The sequence below is a fragment of the Lactuca sativa genome, chromosome 5 (genome assembly GCF_002870075.4).
Source record: "Lactuca sativa cultivar Salinas chromosome 5, Lsat_Salinas_v11, whole genome shotgun sequence".
NCBI lineage: Eukaryota > Viridiplantae > Streptophyta > Magnoliopsida > Asterales > Asteraceae > Lactuca > Lactuca sativa.
This window is the reverse complement of record NC_056627.2, coordinates 347,335,768-347,350,576: the sequence shown is the minus strand read 5'-3', so window position 1 is coordinate 347,350,576 and position 14,809 is coordinate 347,335,768. Positions and strand designations below refer to the sequence as shown.

Here is a 14,809-nt window from a genome sequence, read left to right as displayed (position 1 = left end):
GCAGGCTTCGAGGACGAAGCCTAATTTAAGTGGGGGGGGGGGGGGGGGGAATTGTAACATCCCAGAAATTCAGAAGTAAAGTTGACGGGATAAAAGTGTAAATAAGAAGGTCGACTCGGTGAGTCGATGGATAGACTCGGCGATTCGAGTCGCATTACGGGTCGCGTGTTAAGTGACCAACTCGGCGAGTCGCATGGGTGGACTCGGTGAGTTGGTGCTGTATGGAGAAAACCCTAATCCCGGGGGTTGAGCCCTATGTAAAGAACATAATACCCTCTCCCCAGCCTCTTTACCCTCCCTTGAGTTCCAGAAGCCCTAATAGACGTGAGTGAGAGATTGGAGCACATTTTGGAGCTTGGATAAGTGGATTAGGAAGGAAATCTTGAAGAGCAAAGGGGTTGCAGCAAGGAAGGGACATAGATCCGAGGTCTACTTCAGTGGAGCTTGCATTGGAGGTAATAGATCTATTCTTGAGCTTTTGTACATCTATATCTATCAATTGTGGGGTTTTTGGAGCATAAATGAGGTCCATCTCGAGTTTGGTGTAAGATCTGAGGTTGCTACCTCAGATCTAGGCTTGTAATGACCTAAGGAGTCATAAAGTCTATGCCCAAGAGTTGTTGGTGAAGTTCCTTTGTCCCAAACCCTAGCCCTAGAGTGTTTTATGCTTAGATCTCTTTGGATTCACATAAAGTTTGCTACTTTACGTGATGAGTGGGTTGTAGAAGAGTAGATCTATGGATTGGAGCCCCTGCATGGCTTAAAAAGCCACTGTATGGATTAAGAACTGGAGGTACTCGGCGAGTCACATGGGTGTACTCGGCGAGTTGCATGAAGACAGGCAGGAACTCGGCGAGTTGGAAGAACAACTCGACGAGTCTGTTGAAGATTGCCTTGGACTCGACGAGTTTGTTCTTGGACTCGACGAGTTTGTTCTTGGACTCGGCGAGTCTGGTCATGGAACCCCAACCTCTTCTGGTTAAGTCGCGAATCGGTGAGTCGAGGGACGACTCGGTGTGTTGAACAGGAAAGGACTCGGAGATCCTTGAAATCGGCGAGTTGGGTCGCGATATGGGAGTTTTCAGAACATGGGGACTCGACGAGTCAGCGGGCAGACTCGGCGAGTAGAGTCAGTCAGGAAGTTGACTTTGACTGAGGACTTTGACTTTGACCAAGAGTTGACCAGTTGACTTCCATGGGTATTTTGGTAATTATTGGTATTTATTGAGTTCAGTCTTGTGGTATTATCAGTGGTGGAGTTCGTGTCGGGAGGTTGGAGCAGCGTGATCTTATCTTTTCAATCAGCAGTTGCGAGGTGAGTTATCCTCACTATATCGACAGGGTCTAAGGCACCAAGGCCGACCCTTTATCGGATTGTAATCCGGGTATCGTTGTTATGTTATTGCTTTGTTATGTTTGCATCATGGTAGTTAGGATGGTATATGCTAGTGACCAGTTAGGTCGGTATCCTAGTTAGGATGATGTTATGTTATGTGATCTGCTAGATCGGTTGATTGGTGATTAATTGTTATATGATTATATGTTTATGTGCACATGGTTGGTTGACTGGGGTTGGGTTGAGGCGGGTCCTGCTTTGTGCTGTAGGCTAACATACCCAGGGCAGACCGGATATTCCGAAGGCCCAGCGAGCGGTCCGGATAGGCTATAGGCCCCACGAGGACGGACCAGACGAGCCGAGGCTCGGAGAGTGGACCAAGCCGTCTGAAGGCCTGGTGCGGGCGGACCAGTCATACTGTAGACTCGGAGAGTGGACCAGGTGGGTTGAAGGCCCGGTGCGGGCGGACCAACCACACTGCAGACTCAATGTATATGGCTAGACTCGGAGGGTGGACCAGGTGGACTGATGGCCCGGTGCGGCGGATCAGTCACACAGTAGACCCGAAGTGCATGGGTGTTATGTGTTCTGTCATGATATGGCATGTTATGTGTATGGTATATGTGGTTGGTATTTTGGGAGTATCTCACTAAGCTTTCGGGCTTACAGTTGTGGTTTAAATGTTCAGGTACTTCAGGAGATCGTGGCAAGGAAAAGGCATGATCGTACCGCTCTTCATGTTTATGTTTTATGATATGGTTCTGGGAAGACTCTGATAATAATTGTATTGAAAACCTTTTTGTAATGACTTAACGAGATTGGGTTGTTTTTGAAAAAGTTTAAATTGGCTTGAATTTTTAGAGTGTTACAGTTCTGTACGCCCAACATACTGAGTCAATGACCCCGTTTTCCAGTCAACGTGAGGCTCGTGTACGCCCCGCGTAGCCTTGGGGTACGCCTAGTGTACGCATTCTGTGGACTTTTAGTAATTTGGGCTACTTTTTGGGCTAGTAAGGTTTGGGCCTTTGTTGGACTTGGTAAATAAGATGTATTAGGCCAGTTAGTGGTAGTGGATCATGGGGTTAGGCCTAATAAAGAGGTTGGGCCCAATTTAGTAAATTGGGCCAATAGTGGACTTATGTGTATGGACTTTCAAGTTAAGGACTTGATGTGGGACCTTGGCCCAACAAAAGGGAATGGACATAATGGGTTATGAGGACACCTAGTCAAGGGAGTAATGTTGGGTATTAACCTAGTATTTATTATTATGTGACAGTTCGGGATTCCCGGTGAGACAACAGTCAGAGATTTGTAGTATCTCAGCACTACTTGTGAGATGAGTTGTCCTCACTATACTAATGGGTCTAAGGCACCAAGGCGGGCCCATTGGATATGTGATCCTAGCAGTGTTAGATGTTAACTCATACTGAGGACTTGAGAGCATTCCAGATATGAGCTGAGGGGCCGGTAGGCATTCCAGACTCGTACTGAGGGATCAGTGACAATCCAGATGTGAACTGAGGGCCCGATAGGCATTCCAGACTCGCACTGTGGGCCCAGGGGTAATCCAGTTTGTAAAGTTGTGGACCCAGTACATGCTATTATTTGTTTATGTATTATATGCAGTGTATCAGTATTTTGGGGAACTCACTAAGCCTTGGGCTTACAGTTTCAGTTTATTGTTTCAGGTACATCAGGGGATCGCGGAAAGGCGAAGGCGTGATCGTATAGCTCCTCATATTTATGTTTATGTTTCTGGGATACTCTGATATTATACATTTTGAAAACAAGTTTTGTAATAACTAATGTTTTTGGATTGTTTGAAAAGTTTTAAATTGGCTTGAATTTTTGGGTGTTACTAGTTGGTATCAGAGCCTTGGTTTGAGTGAATTGGAGGAACACTCCTGTAACTCCAGTCTCAGATCGAGGAACGTATTTTCAAAATGATTTTTTCAAAAGGTTTTCAAAATAAATAAAGGAGGATGCAGGGTGTACGATCAGTCGGAGCCAGTAAGTAGATCCCAAAATACCCTACAGTTGTTTGATTATGTGACATGTTAGAACAACATGCTAGTACTAGGCTGGGGATCTCAGGAATTGCATGTTAGAATTTCCTGATTAAATGATGCCTGCTAGCCTAGGGTTTCTTATATATGAGATTGACATTAGTACTGCAGTTGTTTAGTGTATGCATCACAGTTATACATATTTAAGATCTTATAGCCTGAGAATGTTTGATTTAGCCTTATGTTTTGTTCTTGTTTGATTAGGAGCTTAGGGTAGGATTGGATATTCGAAAGTCTATAGGGTTCAGCGTTATATATGGCTAGCATACACTAGTGCTACAGGGTTGGTGGAAGTTTCATGGATGAGTGGGTTGTGGTGATACTTGAGACAAATATGGGTAGGTGTGGAAGGTAGTATAGACCCGTACTACTGAAATCACAGGACCCATACACATAGCAAGGAAGTCGCAATCCCTAGGGTTGATTGAGAGTTGGTTTCCTGTCATTAGGTGGTTATCTGATAATTTCTAGTATGTTTCAGAATGGAGATCACGAGATGCTTTGTGGCTGGATCCGGTTTGGGATCAGGATTAGGAGACGGAGGCCAGGAGGGCCCACCAAAACCTGAGCCTGTGGTGTAGATGGTTACAGAGGAGTTGGAAGCCAGGATTCCAGAGATCCTGCATAATGAGGTTGCTGCTATGTTCCGGGCGCAGTTACCAGAGATGTTTGGGTCTATTAAGACCACTATGGTTGTGTACTTTGACGAGCGTTACGCAGCCCTTGCAGAGACGGCTGCCGCTGTAGCTGCATCGGGTGTAACAACGGCAGGAGGAGGTGGAGCCAGTCGGGGCTTCTAGTACCGGGACTTCGATAACACGAAGCCCCCAACATTCAATGGTACCCAGGATCCGATTAGAGCTATGAGATGGTTATTCGACGTGGAGGGTTGTTTCTTCACGTGTTCATGTCCTACTAACCAGAAGGTCAGATGTGCCTTGAACATGCTGAGGCTCGGGGCCAAGGACTGGTGGAGATTGACGACAGGGTCATACACTAATGATCAGAGAGCTACTTTTACTTGGGAGCAGTTCAGGGACATGTTCTACACTCGATACATTCCACGGGTTGAGCGGGAACGATTAGCTCAGGTGTTTTTGAGTTCGAGACAGAAGGGTGAATCGGTGACGGAGATCACCCGGATGTTCAAGGAGAGGGCGATGTTCTTCCCGGAGTTTGCATCAGAGCAGGCTCAGATGACACGTTATCTGATCATGCTCAAGACTGACATTTGTCAGTTTGTTGCCACACGGCGATGCGATACCCTACTGGAGTTTCAAGAGGCCGCTAGGCGGCGTGAGTTGGAGATTGAGTTGCAGATGAAGGAGCAGAGACAGGCCCCAACACAGTCATAAGTGGCGCTAAAGCGGTCTAAGACCGCTGATTCTAGGACTGGGAGTCAGCAGAGCCGCCTTTGTGGAAAGTGCGGCAAGGGTCATTCAGGGGTCTATAGAATTGGGAGTGGGTGCCACAGGTGTGGCAAGGAGGGGAATTACGTGAAGGATTGTCGCCAGGCCGCCCCGGTTCAAAGTATGACGCTATGCTATCACTGTGATTAGGTTGGCCGCAAGAGGGCCAACTGTCCGTTACTTGCCGCTAAGCCGGCATAGGCTACGTTGAGGATTACCGATGGGAGGCAGGGTAGAGCAGAGCCTCCGAAGGCTCAGAGACGTGCCTTTCAGCTTACGACCAAGGTGGCCATGGCAGCACCGGATGTGGTTGCTGGTATGTTTCTATCCTTTGTCTTATTTGTTATGTCTGTTTTATGCTTATCTATCATATCTGTGTTAGGTACATTTTTAGTGAACTCTCTTCTTGCTTTGGTTTTGTTCGACTCGGGGGCGAGTCGGTCTTTTGTATCTTAGACTTTCAGTAGGGAGTTCAGGGTGCTAGTGGGCAAGCTTAAGTGCCCATTGCGAGTTTCTATTGTCGATGGGCACGGGGTTTCAACTTCATCAGTCTATCGAGGTTGTACATTAGAGATCTTCGAGGTATCTTTCCCCATAGATTTGATTCTGATTTCCCATGGGGGAGGTGTGTGTGATTGTAGGGATGGATTGGCTTAGTCGATTTGGTGCTATGATAGATTGTGAAGGCTAGCAGGTTGTAATTCGAACCCCAAGTGGGGGAGAACTGATTGTTTATGGTGAGGGCACCAGGGTGGGTTCAGGGTTCTGTTCAGCTGCCAGGGCTCGACAGTACATTCAGCACGGATGTGCGAGTTACCTAGCGTACGTGGTAGATACGTGGACCAGAGATCAGGTTTCAGTTTCAGAGGTTATGGTGGTCAGGGAGTTTGCTCATGTGTTCCCGGAGGAGTTACCCGGAGTACCTCCGGAGAGGCAGGTCGAGTTCAGGATCGACCTAGTGCCAGGTGCGGCCCCTATTGCCAAGGCGTCGTACCAGTTGGCACCACCAAAGATGCAGGATTTATCATCACAGCTGCAGGAGCTGCTGGGAAAGCAGTTCATTCGTACGAGCAGTTCTCCATGGGGAGCACCGATCCTCTTCGTCAGGAAGAAGGACGGCTCGCACCAGATGTGCATTGATTATAGGGAGTTGAACAAGTTGACGGTGAAGAACCGTTATCCACTTTCGAGGATAAATGATCTCTTTGATCAGTTATAGGGGGCATCTTGGTTCTCCAAGATAGATTTGAGGTCGGGGTATCATCAGGTCTGGGTCAGAAAGGAGGACGTGGAGAAGACCACGTTCTGGACTCGTTATGGTCATTACGAGTTCGTGGTGATGCCGTTTGGGCTCACAACGCACCGACAATATTTATGGAACTGATGAATCAGGTCTGCAGACCGATGCTGGATCGCTCGGTCATCGTGTTTATAGATGATATCTTGGTGTATTCGAAGACTCGAGAGCAGCATGAGGAGTATCTCAGGGAGTTGTTTGGAGTACTGAGACGAGAGCGACTATATGCCAAGTTATCGAAGTGCGAGTTTTGGTTACCGGAGATCCAGTTCCTCGGGCACCTCATTAACCAGGATGGAATTTTGGTCGACCCGGCCAAAATCGAGGCAGTCATGCGGTGGGAGGTTCCGAAATCTCGCTCAGATATCAGGAGTTTTCTGGGATTGGCAGGGTACTACCTGAGATTCATACGAGATTTCTCCAAGATTGCAGTACCCCTCATTCGTCTGACGAGGAAGTGGGTGGATTTTCGGTGGGGCCCTGACCTGTAGGATGGTCAAGGCCGAGCATCAGATGCCGCATGGCAAGCTGCAGCCCCTGGAGATCCCCATGTGGAAATGGGAACAAATCACGATGGATTTTATTACCAAGTTGCCGAGAACGACGAAGGGGTTTGACGCTATATGGGTTATCATGGATTGATTGACCAAGAGTGCCCATTTCTTGGTCATACGGGAGAGTTCGTTGGCCGAGAAGTTGGCCAACGTGTACTTCCGCGAGATCGTGGCTCGCCATGGGGTTCCAGTCTCTATCATCTCCGACCGGGATGTTAGGTTTACCTCCTATTTTTGGCAGTAGTTCCACGAGGAGATGGGCATGTGACTGCACTTTAGTACAACATTCCATCCGCAGACCGACGGTCAGAGCGAGCGGACCATACAGACCCTCGAGGACATGTTGAGGGCTTGTGTTATTGACTTCGGTGGGATCTGGGATTCCCACCTACCCCTTGCAGAATTCGCCTACAAGAACAGCTACCATTCCAGCATTGGCGCTCCGCCTTTCGAGTTTTTGTACGGGCGGAGATGTCGTACCCCGGTTTGTTGGGGAGAGGTTGGCCATAGAGTGATGGGATGGACAGAGGTAGTTTTGCAAGCTACCGAGAAGATTCAACAGACTGGACAGCGAATACAGACCGCTCATAGTCGGCAGAAGAGTTACACCGACAGGCGCCGGTCTGAGTTGGAGTTCCAGGTAGGTGACATGGTGCTACTGAAGGTTTCACCCTGGAAAGGTGTGATTCGCTTCAGGAAGAGGGGAAAATTGGGACCCCGATACATCGGACCATTTCAGGTTATCGCCAGGGTTGGCAAGGTTGCATACAGATTGGATCTTCCATAGGAACTCCGTCAGATACACAACACATTTCATGTTTCGTAGTTGCGGAAATGCATTATGGATCAGGAGTCAATAGTACCATTGGATGATATTCAGGTCGATGAGCGCCTGAATTATATGGAAAGGCCCATGGCCATTCTGGAGAGGAAGATGAAGGTTCTACGAAACAAGGAGATACCTTTGGTAAAGGTACACTGGTACAGTGGGAGCATCGGAGGGGATCCGAGTGGACTTGGGAGCCCGAATCCGAGATGTGGGAGCATTACCCGAATCTATTCGTTGTATCAGACTTCAGGGACAAAGTCTAGTTCAAGTGGGGGAGAATTGTAACATCCCGAAATTTGCAGGTACATTTCGAATCCCTCCTCTTTTATTAGTTGCCATTTGTAGTCCCTGGAGTTGGTTGAGTTGGGCCATGAGAAGTATAAGTATTAAAGTTGCAACTTTAAGTCAGGAAGGAGTACGCTGAGCGTACATAAGGGTACGCTGAGTGTACTAGGCGTGCCCTAGTACACTGGGTGTACACTCATGTACGTTGGGCGTACTCATGTCAGGAGAAAACTCTAATATTTAGGGTATGGGGACTATATAAACACCCTTATAGATCATTTCCTCTGATTATCCTCAGCCTCCACTACCTACCTTCATTCTCCCTAAACCCTAGTTCTTCCTTTGTGTGTTTAAGCTTATTTGGTGTGTTTTTTAGTGCTTCAAGAGGAAAGCATTGCATCAAAGTGTTGGAAAAGAGGATCAAGTTTGTAGATCTGAAGTTAGTTTGTGCTCAAGAAGCTCCTTAAGGTATAAAGTTCCAAACTTTATGCATATATGCTTAGATCTCATCATTTTACTTTATTAGAAGCATTTCTTGTCCCAAAAGCCATAAATTGATGCATGTAGTGTAGTGGACAAAAAGAGTTGTCCTTCCAGGCTCTTGAAGGGACCTTGAGTGATAAAAACAAGGTCCCATTAGCTGTAGGTGTCCCATGCAAAGAGAAATAAGGTCTTAATGGATTAAGACCAAGCATCTAGAACTTTATGGATGTCCAATGTGATAAAGTTAGAGACTTTATTAGTCCTAGGCACATTTGGTCGTTGGATCTAGAGTTTGGGCATAAGTGCTTAAGCCATTAAGCACTTATTAGGGTTTTGGTGAAACCCCGCGTATGCCCAGCATAAGGTTCTGTACGCCCAGCGTACTGAGTCAATGACCTTGTTTTCCAGTCAATGCGAGGCTCGTGTACGCCCCGCATAGCCTTGGGGTACGCCCAATGTACGCCTTCTGTGGACTTTTAGTAATTTAGGCTTTGGGTTTGGGCTACTTTTTGGGCTAGTAAGGTTTAGGCCTTTGCTGGACTTAGTAAATAAGATGTTTTGGGCCAGTTAGTGGTAGTGGATCATGGGGTTAGGCCCAATAAGGAGGTTGGGCCCAATTTAGTAAATTGGGCCAATAGTGGACTTATATGTATGGACTTTCAAGTTAAGGACTTGATGTGGGACCTTGGCCCAACAAAAGGGAATGTACTTAATGGGTTATGAGGACACTTAGTCAATGGAGTAATGCTGGGTATTAACCTAGTATTTATTATTATTATGTGATAGTTCGAGATTCCCGGTGAGAGAGCAATCAGAGATTTGTAGTATCTCAGCACTACTTATGAGGTGAGTTGTCCTCACTATACTAATGGGTCTAAGGCACCAAGGATAGCCCATTGGATATGTGATCCTAGCAGTGTTAGATGTTGAGTTCGAGTTAGTGTTGCATGCTAGTGGTTATGCTAGTTAGGTAGGTCTGTAGGACTACATGTGTTGTTATATGATTATCTGCATGCTTAGTAGTTATGTTATATGTTGATATGTTATGTGGGATGGGTTGAGGTGGTACTTCTCCGTGCGATAGCCAACTAACCCTAGATTATTCCAGATATGAGCTGAGGGCCCGGTAGGCATTCCAGACTCATACTGAGGACTCGGGAGCATTCCAGATACGAGCTGAGGGGCCCGGTAGGCATTCCAGACTCGTACTGAGGGCTCGGTGGCAATCCAGATGTGATCTGAGGGCCAGGTAGGCATTCTAGACTCACACTGTGGGCCCAGGGGTAATCCAGTCTGTAAAGCTGTGGACCCAATACATGTTGTTATTTGTTTATGTATTATGTGCAGTGTATCTGTATTTTGGGGAACTCACCAAGCCTCGGGCTCACAGTTTCAGTTTATTGTTTCAGGTACATTAGGGGATCGTGGCAAGGCAAAGGCGTGATCGTACAACTCCTCATATTTATGTTTATGTTTTTGGGATACTCTGATATTATACATTTTGAAAACAAGTTTTGTAATAACTAATGTTTTTGGATTGTTTGAAAAGTTTTAAATTGGCTTGAATTTTTGGTGCGATGTCGCTAGTGGAAATAGTTTGTGGATGTGTTTTGGTGCGCCAATTATATTCTGAGCGGGTATAATGTGTTTTGCCGGTTTCTGGCGTTTTTCTGGCCAAGCATGGATTTTGAGGTGAGTTCTTGAAGGCCACATACTTTTTCAGATTTCTTATTTTTCCAAGAGCACTACAAAAGAAGCAGTACAAGATGAAAGGGGTTTATGTTCCTGAAATTTCAAATCATGTTCTTAAAATCCCCTATTCGAATATGGAACAAAGACATCAACCATAAATCGGTGAGTTCTTGAAGGCCATATATTTTCAGATTTCTCATTTTCCTAGAAGCACTACAAGACGAAGGGATTTATGTTCCTGAAATATGAAATCATGTTCTTGAAATCCTATATTCAAACTGGAACACGAACACAAACCCTACACCGATTCTAGAAATGTATATGTGTATGCCTCAATCGATTTTGCACACTTAAATCGAAAACCAATATTCGATTTTGCGTATTCAAACAAGAATACAAACCCTTGTTATGAACTTACGATGATCAATTTTCTTCGAAAATACATGTTTCAAGAGGTCAATTATACATAAAGACTTTGAAGATGTTATACAAACAACCAATTCTAGAAAGATGATTTTTTTACTTGATTTTTGCAATCGAAAAACCTAAATCTAAAAACCCTCATTTCTTGAAACCTAAAACCCTAAATTTGAAATTTTGATTTATTGGATTTGGATGAACTTATGTGGTAGATCTATATGAACACAATTCTAACACCATTAAATCTGAGATTGTCGGATCCGGATGAACTCATGTGTTGGAAAAATCATGTCGGAAAATTTAGGGCTCTTATTTTAGAGAACATATTTAGGGTTTTCTTGCCGGAAAATTCATGCTTGACCATGGAATATTACCAAAAAATTCATAATTGGCTTGAAAACTCATATTTGGCTAGAATAGATGTTCGAAACCTACAAAACATATTATATCCGGTTATATTTATATTTTGTTTAATCAATATCAATAAATCCATTAGCAGAACGTGCATGAAATTAAATTTAAGGGAAGTTATTTGTACATAATAATTTTTATCCATATATAACAGTTTATGTTTTATGAAGTTGTAGAATACAACACTTTAACATACAGATTATTATATATGAAAAAAATTGTTGTATGCTAATCAATTCCAATGCAAACGGTCAATTTAATTTTTATAAAATTCGATAATATGTCAATATATTATTCTCTGCAAAAATAGTAAAGATAAGGTTGGCTATTGTTTTGTTTTTGGTCAATCCACAGGACTATCTAAGTGGACGATTTTACCCTTTTGGTTTTAGGCTTCATCTATCCACTCAAATGCCTAAAACATTAAAACGAGGGACATACATAATGGCAATAATGTAATAAATGCTAACATTAAGGGGTAATATTGACTGCTTAACTAGTATAAGTTATCAACCCGGAGTGTGCTTGGATAGTCGGATCACTGCGAGTAGCTAAGAATGGAGGCTCATCATTGCAATAATCGCCGATCAAATCTTCTGTTACTTCTTTTAATTGTCTCCGTAGTCGCGAATCTCATTACGGCATCTGCAGCGTCGTCCCCGATCGCCATCGCTAGCGAAGAAAAACTGGAGTTGACTTTATACTACGAAGCTTTGTGTCCATTCTGTGAAAATTTCATAGTCAACTATCTATACAAGCTATTTGATAACGGACTGATTTCGATCGTGGATCTCAAGCTTAGTCCCTATGGAAACGCTAAGATTCGTTCCAATGGTACCATCGTTTGCCAGGTTTGTTTACCCCCCTTCAAATTGATTTTTTCCTCTTATCTAAATTTTCTTCGTTTGATAGTTACTGTTTGATGGGATTTGATTTATTTTTCTTATAATCAGCGAAATTTGATGTGTATTTTGTTCGGTGGTAAGTGTTTTAGGTATATTTGGTATTATTACTTTGAATATACTAACTTAGTGTAATTTATTTCTATTCAGTTAAAATCACATGAGTTTGTATTACTTGCAAATGATAATTAGATTTTGACAAAGTAAATGTTAGTTTTCTAAGTTAATAATCAATTAAGCCTATATACTATGACAATTGAATGTATAGAGTAAGGCTGATTGGCAAAAATAAGCTTAACTTATTGTAATTTGATGTTTAGTGAAACCAAAAAAATAGCTTATTGCAGCTTATAAACTAGCTTTTGATAAGCTACTTTGAAATAGGAGAAGCTTATGGAGCATTCTCAAAACTATTCCAAATATGTCCTTAGCTAGTTTTTAGTTATATATCTAAATGTTCATTTTTATGTCATTTTATATTTACAATCCAGCTTATCATGAATTTTATACCAAACACTATTAATTCATAAGGTAGCTTTTCAGATAAACAATTAGTGAAATTCCATAACTTTCTAACTCATTTTTTTTATTACTAAGATGATATATATATTTTTTTCTATGTTTATGTTGCAGCATGGTGCATGGGAATGTGTGCTTAACACTGTAGAAGCCTGTGCAATTCATGCCTGGCCTGCTGTTGTAAGATTCAAACTCTTTATCTGTCTTATAAAACCCTCCAAGTGTGACAAAACATGAGAAATCTTATAATTTATAAACCACCATTCATATATTTTTATTATATTTTATAATGTTGATGCAGAGTGACCACTTTCCTTTTGTGTATTGTGTGGAAAATTTAACTTATGAAGGGGAGTATGCCAATTGGGAAACATGTTTTCAGAAAGTAAATGTGGATCCAAAACCTGTTCTTGATTGTTACACTAGTGGTTTTGGACATGAGGTAAATTTTATTGACTTATTGTTTAATATTTTATTTATTGAATTCATGACACATAATTTTTTTTATTTTATTTTATAAATTATTATGCACAGCTTGAGCTACAATATGCAGATGAAATAAAGGCGCTTGAACCTCCTCATACTTATGTCCCGTGGGTCGTCCTAGATGGACAACCGCTTTATGATGTGAGTGTTTTTGGATTAAAATTCTTTTCATTTTTATGATTAATTAATTAAAAAAAAAATTATATTTGATTATTTTTACTTTCAGGATTATGTGGATATCATAAGCTTAATTTGTAAAGCTTATAAAGGCTCTAAAACACCCCAAGCTTGCCTTGGTTTATCCCTTCCTGTTACCAAACATAAGGACACAGATAACACTTTGGATAATGTATGCTACAAAGAAGAGAAGTCAAAGTCAAAGTCAAGGGTATCTGAAATTATGTCGGCTACAGAGGCTTCTTGGATGCATGATGTTGGCATGGTGGAATCTATGTAGGATTATCGTATGTTTACAAAGTATTTTCCTAGTATTTCCTTGTTGTAATGAGGTTAGTTTTATAAAGTAAAAGTCTAAGTTTGGTCAAGAAAAAAGGCAAATTACTTAAGTGGTTAAAATTATCAAAGTGACCGTTTCTTTTGGATGTTTTATTTTAACTATATAAGTGGACATTTTAGCATTATAAATGGGTCTAATATGAGGTTGGAAGCATGTTTGTACAAAAATTGATGAATACTTATAAGTTATATTAACACTTTCCATTTTTGGAAACTTTATCGGACCAAAAGGCTAAAAGTGACAAAAAAAAAAAAATGAAAATTAAATATGTTTTAAATTCTAACCATTGATACAAGAAAGTGATCCTAAGTAGAATAAATATAGTTTGCAGAGGTATGGTATCTATAGAGTTAAGCTCCACATTGGTGATGATAAGTTGAATTATAAAGAGTCTCAATATTTATAGGACACGATCGAGCGTATCTTATGTTAGTGTACTACTCCGGTAGTGTTATATTTCTCATATTATAGTAGTTCCTTACTCCTTTTGTAATGATTGTCTCCTATGTACCCAATCTTGTAATTGCCTCCTATGTACCCAGTCTTGTAATTGTATAAATAAATAATCATTTAGTGTTTCTATTGTCCAATTTAGTAATTCTTGTGGTTTATATTGATCACTATCATATCAAATATAAAAAAGTCTTCTCTAAACTTAAGGTTTACATAGATAATATCCTAAAATTTAAGAAAACATGCATTGTTCGGGAAAGTAGGATACATAAACGAGAATAAATTTTAAAAGAATTAATTTTGCTTTCCAAAAAGAGGTTGCGACACAGCTTGTTGTTCGTTTACCCGTCACGTCTATGTAAAACTTTTATATTGATTATGGAATTTTCTATATAACTGGTTAGAAATGAGAAGAGTGTCAAAAAGTTCAAAAACAAATTTTGGTTTAAAAGTTCCCATAAACCTTTAGACTCAATTCACTCACTTTTTGAGTATTTACTCACATTTCACTCCAAAAAGCAAAAAATAGTCACCTTTTACTACATTTCACCTTTTTTTTAAATAACAATAATTTAAATTTAAGCTTTATACAATCAAAAAATAAATATAATTCCATAAAAATGATTAGTAAACTTAATAATTATTTAAAGTAAAAATATTTCATTTCTTAAAAAAAAGGTACATAAAAAACAATCAAGATTAAAAAAACCTAGAAAACAACGATGATTAAAAAAAACACAACTTAGATTTAAAAATTAAAAAAAAAACGACTTAGAAAACATAATTAAAGATTACATAATTTCTGAATTTGAAAAAAATACGTCACTCCGAATCTTCGCCCGAGTCCTTGGCATCGTGCTCAACACCGTCGTCCTCGTGTCCGTCATCTAATCCTTGCCTGATTCCTCGACGAACATATCCGAATCTTCTTCGGATTCATCAAACAAATCATCATGTCACTACTCTGCCTATGGCTATACACGAAACCTGTATATGTGCTCCACCAAATTCACACGAAGGGCGTGATGAATGTTACAATCATGTACTTCTCTTTTATTTGCCCTATACTGTTGCGTACCAACAACTACTCCTTCGACGTTTGGTAAAACGTCGTTTTCGTCGTAACAACTTGTCACTCTACTTTTATCTT

At 41.6% G+C, this 14,809-nt stretch overlaps 1 protein-coding gene across 1 annotated transcript; it reads left to right on the top strand.

Moving 5' to 3' along the window:
• The first annotated feature begins 11,305 nt into the window (after positions 1 to 11,305).
• Positions 11,306 to 13,334, top strand: LOC111912793 (gamma-interferon-responsive lysosomal thiol protein). The gene is made up of 5 exons (XM_023908517.3): positions 11,306 to 11,633; positions 12,318 to 12,383; positions 12,505 to 12,645; positions 12,738 to 12,830; positions 12,916 to 13,334. The coding sequence occupies exons 1-5, from the start codon at positions 11,340 to 11,342 to the stop codon at positions 13,144 to 13,146; spliced, it is 825 nt and encodes a 274-aa protein (XP_023764285.1). The 5' UTR covers positions 11,306 to 11,339; the 3' UTR covers positions 13,147 to 13,334.
• Positions 13,335 to 14,809: the final 1,475 nt, after the last annotated feature.